At 56.2% G+C, this 19049-nt stretch overlaps 1 protein-coding gene across 1 annotated transcript in view; it reads right to left on the bottom strand.

Annotated features, from left to right (window-relative positions):
- PAX7 (paired box 7) overlaps positions 1 to 19049 on the bottom strand; it is a 99567-nt gene continuing 80518 nt past the window's right edge. Inside the window, exons 8-9 of the mRNA XM_059691024.1 lie at positions 11014 to 11260; positions 1 to 3767 (exon numbers count right to left, since the gene is read on the bottom strand). Coding sequence (XP_059547007.1) covers positions 3652 to 3767; positions 11014 to 11260 — 363 coding nt within the window. The 3' untranslated portion in view covers positions 1 to 3651. The remainder of the gene's footprint in view (positions 3768 to 11013; positions 11261 to 19049) is intronic.

Raw genomic sequence — 19049 nt, forward strand, 5'->3', positions numbered from 1 at the left:
AGTTACAGAGGAAGCGCTTACAAGCAGGTAGTTAAAGCGAATGCCGGTTTCTCTTTCTAGTCTACTACTCCATATAGCTGAATAAATTATGGTGCGATTATACTTAAACACACACCCTCGCGTCCACACGCACACCCCACGCACACGCCCATGCACACACGCTCACTTCCACGTGGAGGAAAATGGCTGCGAGTCAAACATGGATGCAACCAAGTTGCAGTTACTAGGAAGGAGGAACGATCTAGAGTGCCGCGTAGATTGTTCCCAAGCAGGGGACCGGCCACCTTACAGTTGGCAGAGAATGCATTCGATGCGCCGTGTCTCTGAGCATTTCATGATGGCGGCTGGAGACCCCCCATTTGGTCTGGGTTTGGTGCCTCTGCAGGAGGGGAGGGGAGAAGACGCATCGACCTCAAAAAGCGTCCAAGAGTGAAGAGCACATCTGGGAGCTTGGGGGGAACCTCCATCTGAGAGGGGCCCCAGAGGAAGTCCTTTTGGGGCAATCATGGAGTTTCGCCAAATTCCACAATGCAAAGCACAGGATGCTTCACCAGCTCCACGGACACGCTGGACTTGAGAGGCCAAAGTCTGGGACCTTCCTGTCCTCAAGCCACCGCCAGACTGGACATCCGCTCTCGGTTTTCTTCTGGGCCAACCTCTCTTCATCCTTCCCTTCTCTCTCATCCCCCCCTCACTTCTCCTCCATGTTCCTCTGGCAAAAGAACGGCAAAGGTAAATCAAGTAAAATATACGAGTATAAAAGCGTAGCTTGGTTCTTACACATTGGCTTCTTTTTTTTTTCTTCATAGCAAGAGAGAAATACCGAACGGCAAAAACAAAGCAATAAAAATGAAAGAACCCAAGAGAGCCTGGAATGTATACTTTGAAACACACGCTATGCAGATATATCCCTACAGATGGTCCCTGGTACTAGCACGACACACACCGTGGGGTTTCTTTCCTGTTGGATATATATTTATAGATAGAAAAGTCAACTTCCTATAGACGAACAGCACATCACCACGTTTCCAGCTAATGTACAATGAGCTCCGGAGAGGGGCCGCCCGTAGGCAGGACCACCAGCGACGTGTGAGAAGCTGGAGGACACACCTCTTATTTTGCTACAGACTATTCGCAGGGATGGATGGGGGTCACTTCTGGGCTGGCCTAGCCGCTGGGGTTCAGGCTGTGGTCAACCCTCAAGAGTTTGAGGCCTTGTCCCTCTCATCCCACACCACCTCTCTGGTGAGGTTGTGAGCTGCCAACCCCAAGACTGAATTTTTTACACCGAGTTGGCTAAGCAAAGTCATGAGTGAGCTTTTAGGGAAGAGCTGTCTGGGCCAAGGTCTCTTTCTGAGGGGAGTGGGCACCTGGGGGAATAAGTCCCATTTTCTACACCAAGATGGTGGCTTGGGAGAACTCCAGAGAAGCCGAATGTAACGAGAAATCATTTGGTTTGTTCCCGTTTCATCACAGGGGGCAGAGATTTGGATTGGTCCCAGCTTTGGAATGTCACCTGCCTGGCATCCCTGCGCCTGGGCGACGTAGGGATTCCTGAGCCAGGTCTCCAGGAGGAAGGAGGGACCAGTCAAGGAATGTGGGTGAAGATTGTGGTCGAAGGAAGAGCTGCTTCCTGGCTGGGAGAGCTACAGACGCATGGACTGGGTCACCAAGGGTACAACAGTCGTCCTTTTGTCCAGAGCTTAACGAGCCAAAAGTCTGCTACAGCGGATGCTTCAGTTGAAACCTGGGCTGAACTGAATGGACCGCACACGTCTGGGTGTCTGCTGCTACTGAAGAGTCTGTGTGTCCCCAACTACTAGCAAGTTCCCCCAAACCCGAGATATGAGCCCCCTGGCCTGGTCCAGGACAGGCGTCACATGACTGCGTCTGAAGCTGAGAAACACGTGAGCATCTTTCACGGAGGTGATGTCCATGCGGGAGAGTGCCCCAGCTCCCCCGAGGGAGGAACTCAGCTCAACTCCCAACGCAGCAGCCCGTCCCCTTTCGGAATGTCATGTTGGCTGAGGGCAAGACATGGGGTGAGCAAAGAGGTGGCCTCTTGTGCCCAAGGAGGACAAGGAATTTGGTCCAGTCTTTGTGGAGTCAGTGCTGTGCCTCCCGTCACAGAGCCTCTTACCCAGCAGCACCTGAGAAAGATGATCCAAGCGTAGATTACGATGGTGCTGATGGTGAAGATGAATAGAATTTTGATAAATAGGTGAAGGTGGTGAAAGTTCCAAGGGAGGTGTAGCCTGGGGCTTAAGCCATTCCCCCAGGGTCTCAACTCTAAAGAGCAGGAGCTGGAGGGAGCCACTGGCGTGGCCGAGGAAGGTGGCCCCCACTGCCTGGGGGTGGCGGTTTGAAGACTGGCCACATCTGTCCCTGCACAGCTGTGCTGCATCAGGAGACAGAGGCCTCTTGGCCGAGAGTGACTCAACACGGAAAGATGCCACTCTGGGTGGGGCAGGGTCATGTCCGCTCGCCCCCCAAATGCCAAGGGGAGTCGGTGGCCTTGTCTGTGGGACCAGCAGTCCCTGTGGGCCCAAGGACCCTGCTCCAGAGCTGCAAGGGAGCCCCCTGCACCCAGCAGCCTAAAGGGACTCGCTGGGGGTGGAGGCCCCTCCTAGGAGATGAGCGCGCAGGACGGGCTTGGGTCTCTGCGGAGGCTTCGTGCGGAATCAAAGCTACATAGCGCCGAGGTTTGCTGCCCAGAAGCAGAGGCACCCCAGTTACCAACCCCCTTCTGAGCCTGCCCTACGCCTCCTGCTCATGGGTCCTCAAGACTTCATTCCCTCCTCCTCCCCTCCCCCCCGCCCCAGATCCAGTGAATGGGAAAACTGAGGTTATGTGGGCTCCCCAGGCCCCATGTGGGGTGGGCACAGTGGGAACTTGGGCTTCGGTAGAAGAGCCGGCTGCTTCTGGCTGCCTCACTGGTTCCTTGTATCTTGGGCTGGTCGCTGCTGACCTATCCTCACATGGTCACACCCCTGGTTAAGTCTCTTCCTGGTTTTCCCAATCTCCCTGCTTGGGCTAGATTCCCCCTGACACCCAAGCGAGGTGTGCGGGGAGGGACCCGAAGTCCTCAGACTTCCTGGGCAATTCCCCTGGGAAAACCCAGGGCTGGGTTCCCTCTCTGCTGGAGTCGCATCATCCAGAGGAGGGATGGGCTGGGGTTCGGACCCTGGGCCAGAGACCCACCTGGAGGGACTGGCTCCCAGCACTTCCGGCAGAGAGTGGCCTGTGAGCTCCCCCACCTCCGGCCAGGGTGCCCACAGGCCCTCATCCCAGACCCCACCCTCTTCCAGGGCTCATGGTGCCCTCTGCGGGGTGAGCCTCCATCTCTGTGCCTCAGACGGCACAGGGGCCGCCCAGTGGCAGGGTTTGACTGGGACAAGGCTGTGGGCTGACCAGGAACCCCCCTGGGGACAAAGTTAAGGGGCAGATGCCAAGGTGGGGGTCACGCTGGGCCCCCAGCACAGGTGCACGCGAGGCTGGCGGCACGCCTCCGGAGGACTGGCTATCACAAGGGAATGGGCTCCTTTCCCGGCCTCCTGGGACCCCAGGGCGGTGGGGGGACTGAGGCTGGGAGGTTCTGGGACCATAAGGGTGAAGCTGGGCCTTGGGCTGGGGCAAGTCGCCCCAGGGGCCCTAGTAGGCCTGGCCGGTCTCCACGGGCAGGAGTCCCAGGACGGCGGAGTGCTCCCCGAGCTTCATGCGGCGCTGGGTGGAGAGGCTCACGTTTTTGGCCAGGTAATCAACAGCAGCTGGAAAAAAGGAAAAGAAACTCCTAGAAATTATAGTTATTTTTCCCTATCCTTTTATCTGTCCCATATCGATCCATCAAGCCATCCACCCACATATATATCCATCCATTCATTTATCCGTACATCAGTTTGTCCATCCATCCAGCCAGCCAGCCACATATATATCCACCCATTCATTTATCCATACATCAGTTTGTCCATCCATCCAGCCATCCAGCCACATATATATCCACCCATTCATTTATCCATACATCAGTTTGTCCATCCATCCACCCAGCCAGCCACATATATATCCACCCATTCATTTATCCATACATCAGTTTGTCCATCCATCCACCCAGCCAGCCATTATCCCCCCATCCATCTCTGCATAAAGCTCTTTCTCTCACCTCCGCTCCAATCATTCAGCAAATATTAACACTAATTAAAAAACTCAGCTCTCGCGTGGGTTCTGTAGGGAGATCCAGAGGATAGCCACATTGTTGAGTGAAGAACCAGTCCCTCTTTCCGTACAGATCCCTTCTGGGGGTGGGGGGTGCCCAGTGAGTCCCACAGAGCCCAGGTAGTAAGGAGGGCAAGGTCCTTCTGCCTCCTTTGGCCCTGAGCCCAGCTCATGGATGAGGCAAAGCAAGGCCACTTACTCAAAACTCAAAGCAGTGTTTGCGGGTGAGCTGAGGGGTCCAGGCAGGGGAGGAGGCAGGGCCCTGACATGCAGGAAGCCGAGACCTTTAGTCTTGCCAATTCTGGTCACCCAGGGGAGAGGGGGGAGAGTTTGAGGATGTGTACGTCTGCGTGTGTGTGTGTGTGTGTGTGTGTGTGTGTACAGTGGAAATAAGAAACTTGGAGAAGTAGCAATGGGCATGAACATGAATGCTCACACAAGTAGTACTTGCATATGCGCACACACATGCACACAGATGTGGGTGAGTTGTGTGCACCTGCATGAGTAGAACAACAGTGGGGATGCTTATGCGTGTGCAGGTAACTGTACAGGTGAGTTCCACCCAGGCCGGGTACATGTGTCGGAGTATGTGTGTGTGCGCAGGTCTGACCACTAGGCCTGCATGCATACATGTTGTCTTGACTGTATTAACTGTACCTGCCTGAGGCTACGGCAGAAATCAGCCCTGACCAAATGATTTGACTGGCATGTGAGCACGGCCTCCTGAGCTGCCGCTTCCCGAGCCGGCATCCGCGGCTGTGGCCCATCCAGCCCCTGGGATCTCTCAAATCCAGAGGCCGAAGGAAGATGGAAAGATTGCTGCACTAGGAAGCACGAGGCTCCGCCCACCACCGGCTTCGTCACCTGCCTGAAGGGGGACCCTGCAACTCTATATGCCTCCCCAAAGTTGGGGGCTCCTGCCTGGGGTAGGTGGGCGGAGCTGGGAGGTGATGGGGCCTTTGCGCTAGAGGAGGCCATGTGGCCTAGGGCAGTGATGGCGAACCTATGACACGTGTGTCAGAGGTGACACGCGAACTCATTTTTTTAGTTGATTTTTCTTGGTTAAATGGCATTTAAATATATAAAAAATAAATATCAAAAATATAAGTATTTGTTTTACTATGGTTGCAAATATCAAAAAATTTCTATATGTGACACGGCACCAGAGTTAAGCTAGGGTTTTTCAAAATGCTGGCACACCGAGCTCAAAAGGTTCGCCATCACTGGCTTAGGGGGTCAAATGGCCTAGGTCCCAATCCTGGGCCTGCCAGTTTTGAGGGTGTCATTGTGGGCGCCCCACTTCACCTATGCAAGCCTGTTTCCTGGTCTGTAAATAGGGACAGTAACACAGCCAGGCTGAAGAGGTGTGAGAACTGAGGGGGAACGTGCCTATAAAGGGGGTTAGCACTGTGCCTGGCACACAGCGAGCTCAGCAGACGTGGGCCTGCAGACTGGAATTTAGTGATCAGATGTGACCTTTGATGGGGCAACAGGGAAAGTGGGCAATTTGGTGCCCAACCACCTCCTGTTCACGTGGCTTCGGGCAGATCACTGAGCGGGTGCAGGCCTGTTTCCTCGTCTATAACATGGAAAGAACAACTCTGCCTTCTTCAGGGCTGTTATGAGAATCTTGTGAGAGAAGGTGCTTTTAAGAGGCTGGGCAGAGAGGGCGATAAAGAATGTGCTAATGCCCTGGGCCCGTGGTCGGCAAACTGCGGCTCGCGAGCCACGTGAGGCTCTTTGGCCCCTTGAGTGTGGCTCTTCCACAAAATACCGACTTCTGCGCATGGGACACAGAGTTTCAATCGCACTGTACGTGTGCGCCCGCACGTGGTATTTTGTGGAAGAGCCACACTCAAGGGGCCAAAGAGCTGCATGTGGCTCACGAGCCGCCATTTGCTGACCATGGCGCCTGGGCCCTCTGAGCGGCGGGACCCTGTGCCCCTCGGCTTCCCAGCTCCAGGGCCGGCACTGAGCTGCTGGGTCGCCCACGAGGTCACGCAGCCTTTACGCTCCCAGCTGGTCGGCAGAGGTGCCGGTGGCCACCTGTCCTGCTGGGTCTGCCCCTTGCTCTGAGTGGGCCTGGCACAGTCTCCCATCTCTGGCCCCTGCAACTCTGGCCACACCATCTCTGCTGCTCAGAGCCCCTCTTATCTGGGCTCCAGGGCGCGCCCTCTGAGGAGGTCTAACTCAGAGTCAGGATGGGAACAGCAGGAGGAGGAGCTAACATTTACCAGAGCTTGCTCCTGCTCTAAGCAGCTTATGGAGCCTTATCATCCCCATGTTACAGATGGAACTGAGGCCCTTCCCTGAAAGATCACATAGCTCCTAAGCTGTGGAGTCAGGATTCAAACCCAGGCTGTCTACTGCAAGCTCCTATCTACCACCCCCGCCCCTTCCCCAGCATCACCCAGCGCCTCCTATAGAACAGCCTCCATGTTCCACATCACGCCGACCTCTGATGCCAGCCTCCCTGGTTCCTCCTGAGGACGGGACGGGAAAGTCTGGCTTCGACAACAGTGATGAGAACAACAGAGCGAGAGCCCGCACAGGTGAGCACCTACTATGTGCTAGGCGGACATGATCTCCCTGAGTTCTTTCAACAGCCCCATGCTTTAGGTCCGGCTGCCCCATTTTACAAAGGTGGAAACTGAGGCACAGAAAGATTGCTGGCCCAGAACCACCCATAGCACGTGAGATGGCAGAGCCCGAATCTGTCCTGTTTGCACCTCTGGTCTCTGTTACTTCCTCTTTAGCTTCTCCCAGTTACCAGCCATGGCCCAGCACATAGTAGGAGCTTCCCTAGGCCCCATCAAGGTGAGCGAGGAAACATGGAGAAGCCAAACTTTACTAATGACCCAGCCAACTTCAAGGGCACCCATAACACCGCACGGCCTGCCGCTCCCTGGGGTCCAGCCTGGGCCGGTGAGGGCAGGGCTGTGGCATTTCTCATTACGGCTTCTGTCAGCGGCCCTCCCTGTCCCTCTGTCTCTCCGTGTCTCCCCTTCTCTGCCCGGTACCCACGCTTGGGCTCTAAACGTCTCAAATTAGATTAATCGGGAGTTGGCAGGAGATGTGGCTGTGATGCCAACCCGTAAACAAATCTCAGCCGTCAGCATCTTGTCAGCCCGCGGCCCCAGAGGAGGACCCTTCCAGACACAAACTCTTATTAGACTTGTCAGATCTATTAAAATTCTCTTCACACTTCTGCGTTCTATCAGCCCCATCATTAGGACGGCCCTGGCCTCTGGGAACACCAGGGCCATATTAATCTGCCGTGTGCCCTGTCCCTGCCCCCTGCCCCCCTACCCCGACCCCCTCCAGGGACAGGAGGGAAAGACAGATGGACGGACAACAGCCAGGGGCAGGAGAGGAAGGTGTGGAACTGTCCCTGGGAAGGCGCCAGGCCCAGGAAGAGGAGGTGTGCTCCGCTGTTTAAGAGTTTGGCCACGTGTGTATGCCACGCACACCTGAAGGTGAGGCACTATGTGATCTCGGGCAAACAACCTCTCGGGATCCCACTGCCTCATCTGCCCTGTGGAATAAGCATGCGCGCTATACAGGGTGGCCATGAGCATGAAATGCCCAGCCCGTAGTAGATGCTCAGTAAGTGGTCATTTCTCCTTCCCGCCTTCACACACACACACATTTTCGTATGTACACACACATATTAGTGAAAACTCCCATCGAAGTGAATCTGAGTGTGTATGCCTCTGAGCGTGCATAGGTGGGGGTGAAGTTGTGAACGTCAATCCACACACAGGTGTGTCTAGGTGCGTATCATTAGGTGTCTTACACAAGTCTGGGTTTGGCCAGAGAGAACTGGACTTGAAGTTAGGAGACCTGGAGTCCCCCATTCGCCTATGATGTGACCTGGGGAAAGTTCCTAGCCTCCCTGAGCCTTAGCTTTGTGCCTGTAACCTGGGGACAAATGACATCTACCTTGGGTGGGGTGAAGACCATGCATTTCACCCCGTGCCTGGTTGGCTGAAACTCAGGCAGGGGACAGATGTGAGCAGATGACAGGCTGGATCTGGGCATACACAGCCGGTCTGGGACATTTGACTTTCGCCTATGGGCCGTGGGAGCCCAGTCATGGGTGGATGTGGTTGCCCATGAGCGTGGGGGAGGTGGTCAGTGAGGACACAGTGATCCCTCCATGGTCCCAGGATGTCATCGGTGAGGGAGACACTACCATGGACAAACTTTGAAAAGACTGAGTCAAATCCCCAGGCCCCCATTTCAAATGGCAAAACTAAGGCTCAGAGAAGCCGGGTGCCTTGCCCACTCTGATGGTGCAAGAGGGGCAGGCTTTCCCGCAGGCCCCTCCCAGCCCAACCTGGAGCCTCTGTGGGGTGGGGTCTTGTGCTCCGATTCCCTCTGAGTTGGGCTGGAGAATGTGACTCAGGAGGAGCTCCAAGCTACCCCTGGAGGAGCCAGGGATCAGGGGTGGAGCTGGAGGGGCCTGGGAGGACAAGAGAGGGAAGGAGGGGGGAGAGGGAAGGAGGAGGGGGGGAGGGAGAAGGAGGAGGGAGGGAGAGGAAGATATTGCTCCAGCCAGTTTCTAGGAGCAGAGGGGGAACAAACACTCCTTTCTCGCCTCCTGGGCCCTTTCCCTTTTGATCCCCCCTCCCTTGTCACCCCCCCACCCCCCCGTGCTGACTCTGGGGTTAATTTTATTTCCGAGTTGGGCAGGCGCCCCTGGAGTCAGGCACGGCGCTCTGGGTGTGACTAACGCCCGCCCCAGGCCAGGGCTCTAAACTCTTTATCAAGAGCATGTGTCCTGCTCGGTTCCCCGGGCACAGGGGCTGGGGCAGGGGTCGCCCTTGTTCCTCTGGAAACACCCCCATGCACATGTGTGCACCCTGCTCTCAAACATACATGTGCACACGTTATACACCCGCACACACTTGCTCCCCATGCACACACTCTCACACAGACACAGTGATACACACAGACAACATCATGGGTACAAGCCCAGATGCACAACTACACACAGGAGCACACAGCACTCCTATGCAGACACCCAAGTACACATGCACTCATATTTATACCCTGCACACTTCATCTACATGTGCCACAAATACTCCCAAATGCACACACACTTGAGCATGTCTATACACATGTACATATAGTTACACACTCACACACATCTGCACACATATTTATACATGTCCACACAATAACATATGCACACTATAGATGTCAAACACACAGGCACATACACAGCCACATGAACACACCTGAATGCACACTTAAACACATGTATATGTGTTACAGCCATGTATGTTTACATGACCAAACATTGTGCACATGTGCGTTTGCATAAAAACACATACCATGTACGCATAGTGTGCTCATTTAAACTCACATGTATGTGAATAGTCATGTGCACATATACCCACATGTGCCACACACATACACATACTCACCTATGCACAAGGATGTGCGCACTAACACTTGTATGCTGGGATACTCACAAATACACACACACACCTGAATTATAACACATCCAAAACATGTATTCACACTCATGCATATACCTGCGTGCACATATATCATATCCAACATGCACATACAGGGGGGACCGTGAACGCAGCTGGGAGGTGGAGGCAGCACAGCTGGCCCTCATTTAGCCGTGGAGGCCAAGGCCACATGAGGAGGCGAGGGCTGGTGTGGGGACAGGAAGCAGAGGTCAGTGAGGCCAGGCCAGGGCTGTGGCGGGGCCGGGGGTGTGAGGACATCCTTGGGCTGGGAGGTCTCACCCTCTCGCCACTTGCCCTTCTGATTAGTTTGACACCAGCAGGTGAGGCCTTGCCGGGAGGTGGGGCAGGAGGGGCAGCCAGTGACCTCGGCTCCCGGTGCCCCCTTGGCCTGCCCTGCTGCTGCCCTGCCCAGCGGCTGGAGGCTGTGGCTGGGCCCGCCTTCTGCAGCTTTTGGTCTGAGGACCTGCCATCCCCACCCCCCCACCCCCAGGCAAGGTGCCAAGGGGATGGCGACTGGGCTGGGCCTGTGAAGCCAGCTCAACGTTTGGGGAACCCAAGGCTGAGGATGGGGGTAGAGGAGAGAGCTCAAAGGACAGCTGGCCCTGTGGCCAGGGGGCAGGAGGGACAGAGCCCCACCATCTCACTGTCCCACCGGCAGTCACCAGTCACGTGCGGCGAGGGAGCCCCTGACGTGTGGCCAGTGCCACCGAGGAACCAGATTTTACATTTTGATTTGATTTTACCTCATTGAAATTTAAAATCCGAAATTCAATTTAGTTTAGTGGCCGGGAAACTTTGCAGTAGATTTGGAACAACTTGGGTGTGTAAGCCTACAACCTTCTCAGTTGTCAATGCTGTGAAATTTCAATGCGGGTCTAGCGTTCCCCGTGAAACTTCGCGTCTGAATGAAAATGGGCTGGATTTCAAAGACAGTAGTATAAAGAAAAGAATGTAAAATAGCTCATTGATAATTTTATACGGATTACATGTTGAAATGATCATCTTTTGGCTAGAATGGGTAAAATAAAATATGTTAGCAAAAATAATTTGCTGTTCTCACATTTTATAACGTGGCTCCTTGGACATTTTAAATGACATTTGTGGCTTGTCTGATACTATTTCTGTGGGACAGCTTTTCTCCAAGGCAGCAGCAGTAGCAGGGGCCCAGCTCAGCATCATCTTAGAACAGCTGTTCCTCCTTTCTGGACCTCAATTTCCTCATCTGTGAAATGGGCACCTCCACCCCAACACCACCTTACAGCTCTCTACAAATGAGCAGGGAGCAGGGAGAGGGGGATGCCGGGTTCCGGGCACTCACTCTGGCCGTACTGGCCGTACTGGTAGCCAGCCACGGGGTCCACGCTGTAGCCGGTGGTGCTGTAGGTGGGTGGGCAGTAGGACTGGGAGGTGGGCAGGCTGTCCCCTGGCTTGATGGAGTCCGCCCGCTGGCTGCAGCTGGCCGAGATGGAGGAGGCCGAGTCCAGGCCGCCGTGCAGCGGGGAGATGGAGAAGTCGGCCTGTGGCTGTGGCGGCACCGCACTGGGGTTGCTCAGAATGCTCATCACCTGTGGGGAGAGACCATTGTGTGGGCTGAGCAGCAGGGGTGGGGCTGGAAGAACCCCGCAGGGGCAAGCGCGTGCGGGGACGATGCCAGGCTGGCGTGGGCAGGCCTTTGCTGCAGTCTCTCCCTTGGGGTCCCTGCAGCTTGGAGATCCGTTGACCTGTGGGCTTGCCCTTGAGGGTAAGATGGTTAGCGGTTTTTCCTAGTTAGGTCCTGACCCCTGAAGGCGTCCTCCACCGAGAGCCCTGGGGGTGAGGCGGGCCTGTTCACCGCTCTAGCCCCAGGCCTGACTGAATAAGTGAATGCACAGCGCATGCATGAATGAAAGAACAAACACGCTAATTATGTCTCTCCTATCAGACAGGGACCTGTGTCTGCCCCGTCAGACTGGGATGCTCCCATCTTCCAGCACAAAGGGGTTTCAGCAGGACTCTGGGCCTGTCCGGCTTCACCCCTCATCCTGTGCTATGCTCTTGACTTTGGTCAGGACCTGGTGACCTCTTGGGAAGGTACGACACTGTAGCCTGCCCAGAACCTCTCTTCAGTTCCGGCAGCTCCTGGATGTCTGTGCCATCACCCACTTCCTCGAGGAGCCGGTTCAGCAAACAGTTCTCACCATCAGTGCTGCCAACTCGGACTGTCAAGGGCAAGCTCTTTTCTAGAAACTCCGCTTCAAGATGGTGTTAACTCATTGGTGTGTTCACTTATTCATTCAACAAACACACACTGAAGGTGACTATGACCCCAGAACTGAGGCTGAGCCTGGGACCTCAGAGGAGGAAGAGCCATGGCTCCAGCCCTCAGCTGGGAGTGTTTGGGTCTGGGGGAGGGGGCACCTAGCAACAGATCATCAAGATGTGGAGTGATGAGGGTTGTTACAGAGGCAGCTCAGGGGCTGTGAGAGCCCAGGGGAGGGCACCCAGCCGGCCAGGGGGCCCAGGAAAGAACCTGGAGGAGGTGACACCTGTGTCCAGCTGTCCAGGAGAGCGGGGAGAGGGGGTGCGGGCAGCAGGATTCCTGCAGCGGGAGAGAGCACGGCACCTAGTCAGCCCAGGGGATGGGGTGGGCGGGGAGGCAGACCTTTGTGGGTCTGACCTCAGGGCCAGGACCCTGGTCGCCTCCTGCTAATGCCACCCCTTATGGGAGGGAGGCCAAGTGCCAGTGGGCTCGGGCTTGTTGATGGTCTGCCCTACACCGAGCTAAAGGATCCCGCTGCCATCCACACGGGGCATGTGGCTGTGTTCTCTGACTTCTCCTCCCACCTCCTGGGAGATGGTGGGCTCTGGGCATCTGAGCCATGACCTGTGACATCCTGACAATGCCTGCCTTCTCACTTTTGACTTGTCCCTGCCATAGGCACGGGGGCCTGGCCAGGGTCTGCACCCTCAGGCCAGGGCCAGGCACGGAGCTCCTCCACTTCCTGGCTGTGCGGCCTCAGGGTGTCCCTTACCTTCTGTGACCAGCCCATCCTAAGGAAAGGAGCCGACAATGAACCTGACTCAGAGGGCGCTGGAGGCCGAGTGGAGCCCAGCACGGGGAGCTTTGCGCCCAGCCTGGCGCGGCACAGCGCTGAGGGATCAGCGGCCCCAGCGGCCTCAGCGGCCCAGCTCCTCGGACCCTCTTCTTCCCACCTCCTTCACTGTCCCTCCCCTCAGTCACCAACTTATGTGGCTCCCCGGATCCAGAGGCCTACAGAGACGTGCGGGGCAGAGCTATGACGCCCATTTCTCAGATGACAAAACCGAGGCCCACGAAGGGCTGGGGCTTCCCCGATCTCACGGCCAGTCCAGCCGGCCGGACCCTGCCTGCTCACCTGATAATGCCGGGACGGACTCTCAAGGATGTTTCCGGCACCTGACCCCTCCAGAGGCTCTTACTCCGGGAACCAGCCAGCAGCTACCGGCGGGGGTGGGGGTCCCTCATCCCTGACTCTTCCCTCAGTGCTCCCAACACCCCCCCCCCTCAGCCCTGGGGCAACTCTCCTCTGTCCTTTACCTCCCCCCACCCCTTCCCAGAGCCAGAGGCCAGGGCATGGGCCTGCTGGGCTGGTCTGTCTCCACCGCAGCTGGTGGGATTTAGGTGGGTCTTCATGGTGTGTCACCCACTGAGATGGCAAAGACACAGGGCACGGGACTGTGAGAGGGGAAGTCTGGGCGGGAGGTGTCGGGGCGACTTTGTGCAGCAGCACTGTTTTAGGGAGCGGAGGTCTCCCCGATTCTCTCTGCACTGAATGCGTTTCTAAGGCCTCTGTCATGGGGGGGGGGGCGCGCACAGGGTGCTGGGGTGGTGGCCAGAGGGACTCTGGAAAAGGGGGTCCCCGTAGTGAGGGTGTGAGGACGTCAGACCCCACCGGGCTGTGCTTGCTGGGCTCTGACTGTGGAGATGGGGCCTCCTGGACCTGAGATATTTGCTGTGTGAATGGGGGCGGGGGGTTCTCTGAGAAAACTCAGGAATTTCATGATGCCCTGGGAGTTAGGAGACCCCATTCTCTTCCAAGTTCCTGCCTAGACCTCACTTTCCAACTAAATTAAGAAAATCACCCCTATCCTATTCCCCACCCCATGCAAACACTACCCCTGCCCCTTCCTCCGAGGAGGCCTGGGCGCCAGGACAGACTCAGGCTCAGGGGAAGCACACGCCCACTTCCCTGGGGGGCGGGAGCCTCTCGGGAGGGTGTGTCAGCTCAGGTGAGCGAATCCCTTCCTCCTGGATGTCACTACGAGGCAGGAAGAGATGGGAGCGGGGGAGAGTAGAGAGAGGATGGGGTGGTCTGGGGACGAGATGGGAACTGTACACAGAGCCACTCACACTGCAGGACGGGACCTCCAGGGACCCGCCTCAGAGCTGACCACATGCTCATGTCACTCGCGCATCACCCGTGGCTTCTCAGTGCCTTCCAGGCAAACAGGGCAAAGGTTTCTTGTGCTCTGACCGCTACCTGCCTGTCCCAACTCCTCCCTGCCTTTTCCTTCCTTGCACTTGAAGTCCCAGCCACACCAAGCTGTGGTGTTTCCTAAGGACATCTTTTAGTCATTCCACGAGCATTGCACAGAGGGCTGCCCCTGCCAGGCCGGAGAGAGGACTGCACTGTGACTCCTTGAGGCCAGGATGAAGCTGCATTTCGTCCATCTTTGCAGACCCAGTGCTTACATTGTGTCTGTTACATACTATGAGCTCAGAAGAAGCCTGTGAAATTCATGCATAGTCACATACTGCATATTTAGTGAGTACCTACTATGTGCCAGGCCCTGAGATGCACCTACTATGTGCCAGGCCCTGAGATGCACCTACTATGTGCCAGGCCCTGAGATGCAGCAGTGAGCTTTAACAACTCCATGGTCTCCTAGAGTTGCCCGTTTAATGAAAAGGCTGACAACAAACAAGTAAGTCACAGAATTCACAATACTGGTAAGTGCTATGGAGGAAAATAAGGGAGGGGGTATGTGGAGCAGTCAGGCAAGACCGCCCCCAAAAAGGTGATATCAAGGCCAAAAAAGATCCGGCATGAGAAGATGTAGCAGACAGCTTTCCAGGCATCGGCACCAGCAAGTGCAAAGGCCCTGAGGTGGGCACATGCTCAGCAAGTTAAAAGAATAATAAGAAGGTCAGTGTTGTGAGAGGAAACCCCAAGCCCCTGAGCGCTGCAAGGCCTCCCAGGATCCTTCGTAAGAGGGACTAGTGTGGTGCCCAGTGGCTCAGGAGACCTCGGACCCTGGGCCAGTAACAGACCGCTCGGAATCAGCTCTAGCCCAGGGAGCTCTTACTGTAATGAGATTTGTTCAATGGGATTTGCCCTGGAACATCAAATCAAATTCACATCTGGGGTAGGTGTGAACGGGGGAGGGGTGGCATCTGCCTGTTCTCTCCCAGAGTCCCTGGGGGCCTGTAGATCAAAGGGCTTCCCTCCCATCCAGCCCCCTCTTGGGGCATGGCAGCTTCCAAGCAGACAGGACAGGACCCAGCTGAAGAGGTGGGACTTGGGAGCAGTGACTCCTCATGGAAATAGACTATCATTGGCCCCATTTGCAGTTGGGGAGGGGGAAAGGCGCATCCATGCTAACACAACCAGTAAGTGGCAGAGCTGGGATTTGAACCGGGGTCTCTCTGACCTCTGGACTGTGCCTTCCCCACAGCAGGCAGTGCTGGAGAGAATGGAGAGAGCCCCCGCGGCAGCCCCACAGCCCAGGACCTTCCCGGAGTCCCTCTTCGCCCGCAGAAGCAGAACGTGTTTGCCCACCGTTAGGGGCCTAGCCGAGGTCTGGAGCCTGCAAACTTTTGAACTTGAGGAAGTCCGGGTCTGATGCGGTAATCTACCACCCCCTCAAGAATGTGCAGGCCTCTCCCTGGTGGGTTTTACTTTTTCCCGGTGACCTTGCTTTCACTAATGTATTACTTCTTGGTACGTTACCGTTACTAACTCAAAATCAATACCGACCTCCACATCTGTAAGGTTTTATCTGAAGGCAAATCTCCCGGCTGTCCGTCAGGCTGAGTGACAGCCATCCCTTCCTCTCCCCCCCCCCCCACCGGCCAGAGCCCCCCACCCGCCCCCAGCCCCTTCGTCTCCCTCTGCTCTAAATCAGTCCCAGCCTCCACCAGACTAAATCAATAAGGGGCCGGCCTCACCCCCCTTCCGCCGCTGGCTTGCAGGTTTTGGGGGGTGGGAGCCGAGGGAGCCCCGTGCCAACCCCCCTTCCACATCCTCTGCTCACCGCCCCCGCCCCCGGGACTTGCCGGCGCTCCCCTACTTTAAAAGAAGGGGATGGGAAAAATGTAATTAATTCCCTCCGTTCCTGAGCTGGCCCGGAGGGCCTGGGACCGAGGAGGCTGAGCTGTGAGATCTGCACCCTCTGTGATAACCGAACGTGGCTTTGGGAGCGAGGCTGCAATTAGAAGGGGTGATCGCCATCATCGGGGCTCCGTGGCCGGTTCGGGTGGATGAGTGGGGGCCTCAGCAGGAAGCAGAGGGGAGAGGGAGGGGCAGGGCTGAGACCAATGAGGTCAGGACATTGGACCTGTGCCGGGAGCCGGTCCATCCTTGCTGTTTCAAGGGACCTGGCATATATGGCATACTGTTCTTAATATGTTTGCTCACCTTCTTGGCACTATGTGTTTTAACCAAGGTCTCTGAGAAAGGTTGAATCCCCAGGTAGGGATTTTCCCCTGAAGTTAGGGAGGGAATAAAACCCCTCAACTAAGTGCCAGGCGGGTAATTAATCCCTTTAACTACGAACAATCATGCTTAAACTACATAATCTTTTCTCCCTGGAATGGAGATAAGAAACGCCCTAACCTTTGTAATAGAGATTGATAGGATTGAATCAACTGGTATAAATACAGTTGTAACAAGACAGAAAGACACAGAATTCAGAACACAGAATCGAGAACACAGGGCTTGGAAGACAGGACCAAGAGAGACAGAGCCTAGGCACAGAACCTACACAGAACGTTCTCTAGAGACAGAAGAACTTCGCTGGAGAGAGCATGCCGGAGGATCCTGGAGAGGGACTGGCCTCGGAGCCTAGAGACAGAGCCTAGCGGGAGAACATGGCAAGGGATCCTGGACTGAACCTGACTGCGGAGATTGGCAGGAGAGCCTGACTAGAACCTGGTGACTGAACCTGACTGGAGAACCTGGACAGAACCTCTCTGGAGATCCTAAGCAGAACCTCTCTGGAGATCGAGACCAGAACTTGGCTAGAGATCCTGGCTAGGCTGCTGATCAACTGAACGCTGTCTCCGTGTCATTCCTTCTTCGCCGACTCCGTCCACATCTTTGGGGACCCCTGGACCCGCTGGGGCTGGACCCCGGCAGACCTGGAGATGAGATGGACTGGAATGAGGACTACTTGGACGGCAGGCAGGTGGGCAGCCCCACCTCGCAACGCCAGAAGAGGACCAGACGGCGGTTTCACCAAGGGCACCTGCCAATCAGTGTTCTGCAGGGCTTCCCTGAAGCACCAGGGGCCAGCATGTCTGCATGAGCATCCTTGCTCTGCTGCTCACTAGCCGTGACCCTGGGCAATTTCTTTTAACCATCTGAGCCTCAGTTTGCTCCTCTGTATAATGGGAATGATAATTACAGTACCCATAGGGTTACTGTAAGGATTACATGAGTAAATGCACATTAAGTCAGTACCTGGCACATCACCGATTCTCAGTAAATGCAAGCTCTCCCCCTCCTCTCCCACCTGCTTCGGGGGACCTGGCTCAAGGGAGAAATGGCCACTTGAGGACAGACTCAGGGACCGCCCCCGTCTTTGGCCGGAATACACTCATCTATAGTGAGGGGGTGGCATCCAACGACACGGGACCCTGACGGTGAAGCTGTGAAGTCGCCAGTCGAGATGTAGCGAGGGTCAGAACTCACACACCGGGCAGCCCCGCCGCACCTCCCCAGGGACCCACACCTGAATCCAGGAAGCAGAGGCGACTCAGAAACACGTCATCGGGATGGCCAAATAGCTGTTCATCAACACCCCACTCAACCAGCGCGAAAACCCTTCGCTGCTACTTTGCTCAGACTCGTCGGTACATTTCACACGCGCGCACACCGGAGCACACCTGGGAGGCGCCCTGGAGATCGCTGCATTTTCAGACGGGAAACTAAGGTTCCGGAAGGGCAGTGACTTGCACTCGGGGAAACCACGGCAGCTGAGCAGGCCCCAGCCCACTACTGCCCCCCCCCCCCCCCCCGCCAGCCTCAGGCTGGGCTCCAGGAGGACCTGCTGGTGTGGCGCGCTGAGCACATTTATCTCTAAGCCGCACATCTGAGAGCAGCCCGGGCCCACCCTCTAATGCATCCCCTCGGCTTCCACAGGAGGGGAGAGGGGGCCTGTTGGGGGGCAGCCTGTGGAGAGAAGGCAAGGGCGCAGCTTGCCAGGAATGGAACTGAGTGAAATGTCTTTATTGGACCCAGACTGTCCCCGGCTGGGACAGCCCAGCTCGCGACTCGCTCTGGCCCCTAAGGGCCTAGAGTCCACCTCTATGTCCAAATGGACTCCAGGGGGCCGGCGAAGGGCTGAGCAGCGGGAAGGGCTGCTCCTGGGTTTGTCCATTTAAGTCACTGCTTCTTCACCGTGGCTGCCCCGTGGGAATCACTTGAGGAGTCTTTCAAAATGCTGATGCCCGGACCCCGCCCCTTGGAGATTTGGATCAGTTGATCTCAAGGGTCTGGGCACCAGACATTTTTAAAGCTCATTCCATTTCACTCTCATGTGCAGCCGAGTTTGAGAGCTACTGCTCTCACGTCAGCGCTGTTACTGCTACACACACACAGCCCCACTGCACACCCATGCTCAGGGGCGGAGACACGAGCACACATGCAGATACACACAGACTCTCAGACTGGAATGCACACGAACACACGAAGAGTGATGCACATGAAAATAGCACACACACACACACACACATGCACGCACCGCTGGGCTCCATGCCATCCACACACTTCACGGATGCACACACGGGCGGAGTTGCACACACATTTGTGTGTGCCGCAGCCTCACAGCTCCGTGATGCCAGCTCACTATGGGGAGCCCGTGCCTCTATGCCCCCTCCTCCAGCTCCCAACACCCCACACCCCGCACACAGACACTCCGCCGCCCGTTCTGCTGCCTGTCCCAGCTCCACGCTGGGATTAGTGCAAGCGAGAAATCACCTACCCGGGCAGCCGACCACCCCGCTCCCCCTCTCTCCTGCTCAATTCTCTGCTAAGAGGATCTGGGCCCCTCCGCTCTCCCTGCCTCCTGTGGACAGCGGTAATGGGTTTCGGGTGCTGACTTTGAGCTTCCAAA

The sequence above is a fragment of the Myotis daubentonii genome, chromosome 3 (assembly GCF_963259705.1).
Source record: "Myotis daubentonii chromosome 3, mMyoDau2.1, whole genome shotgun sequence".
Lineage (NCBI taxonomy): Eukaryota > Metazoa > Chordata > Mammalia > Chiroptera > Vespertilionidae > Myotis > Myotis daubentonii.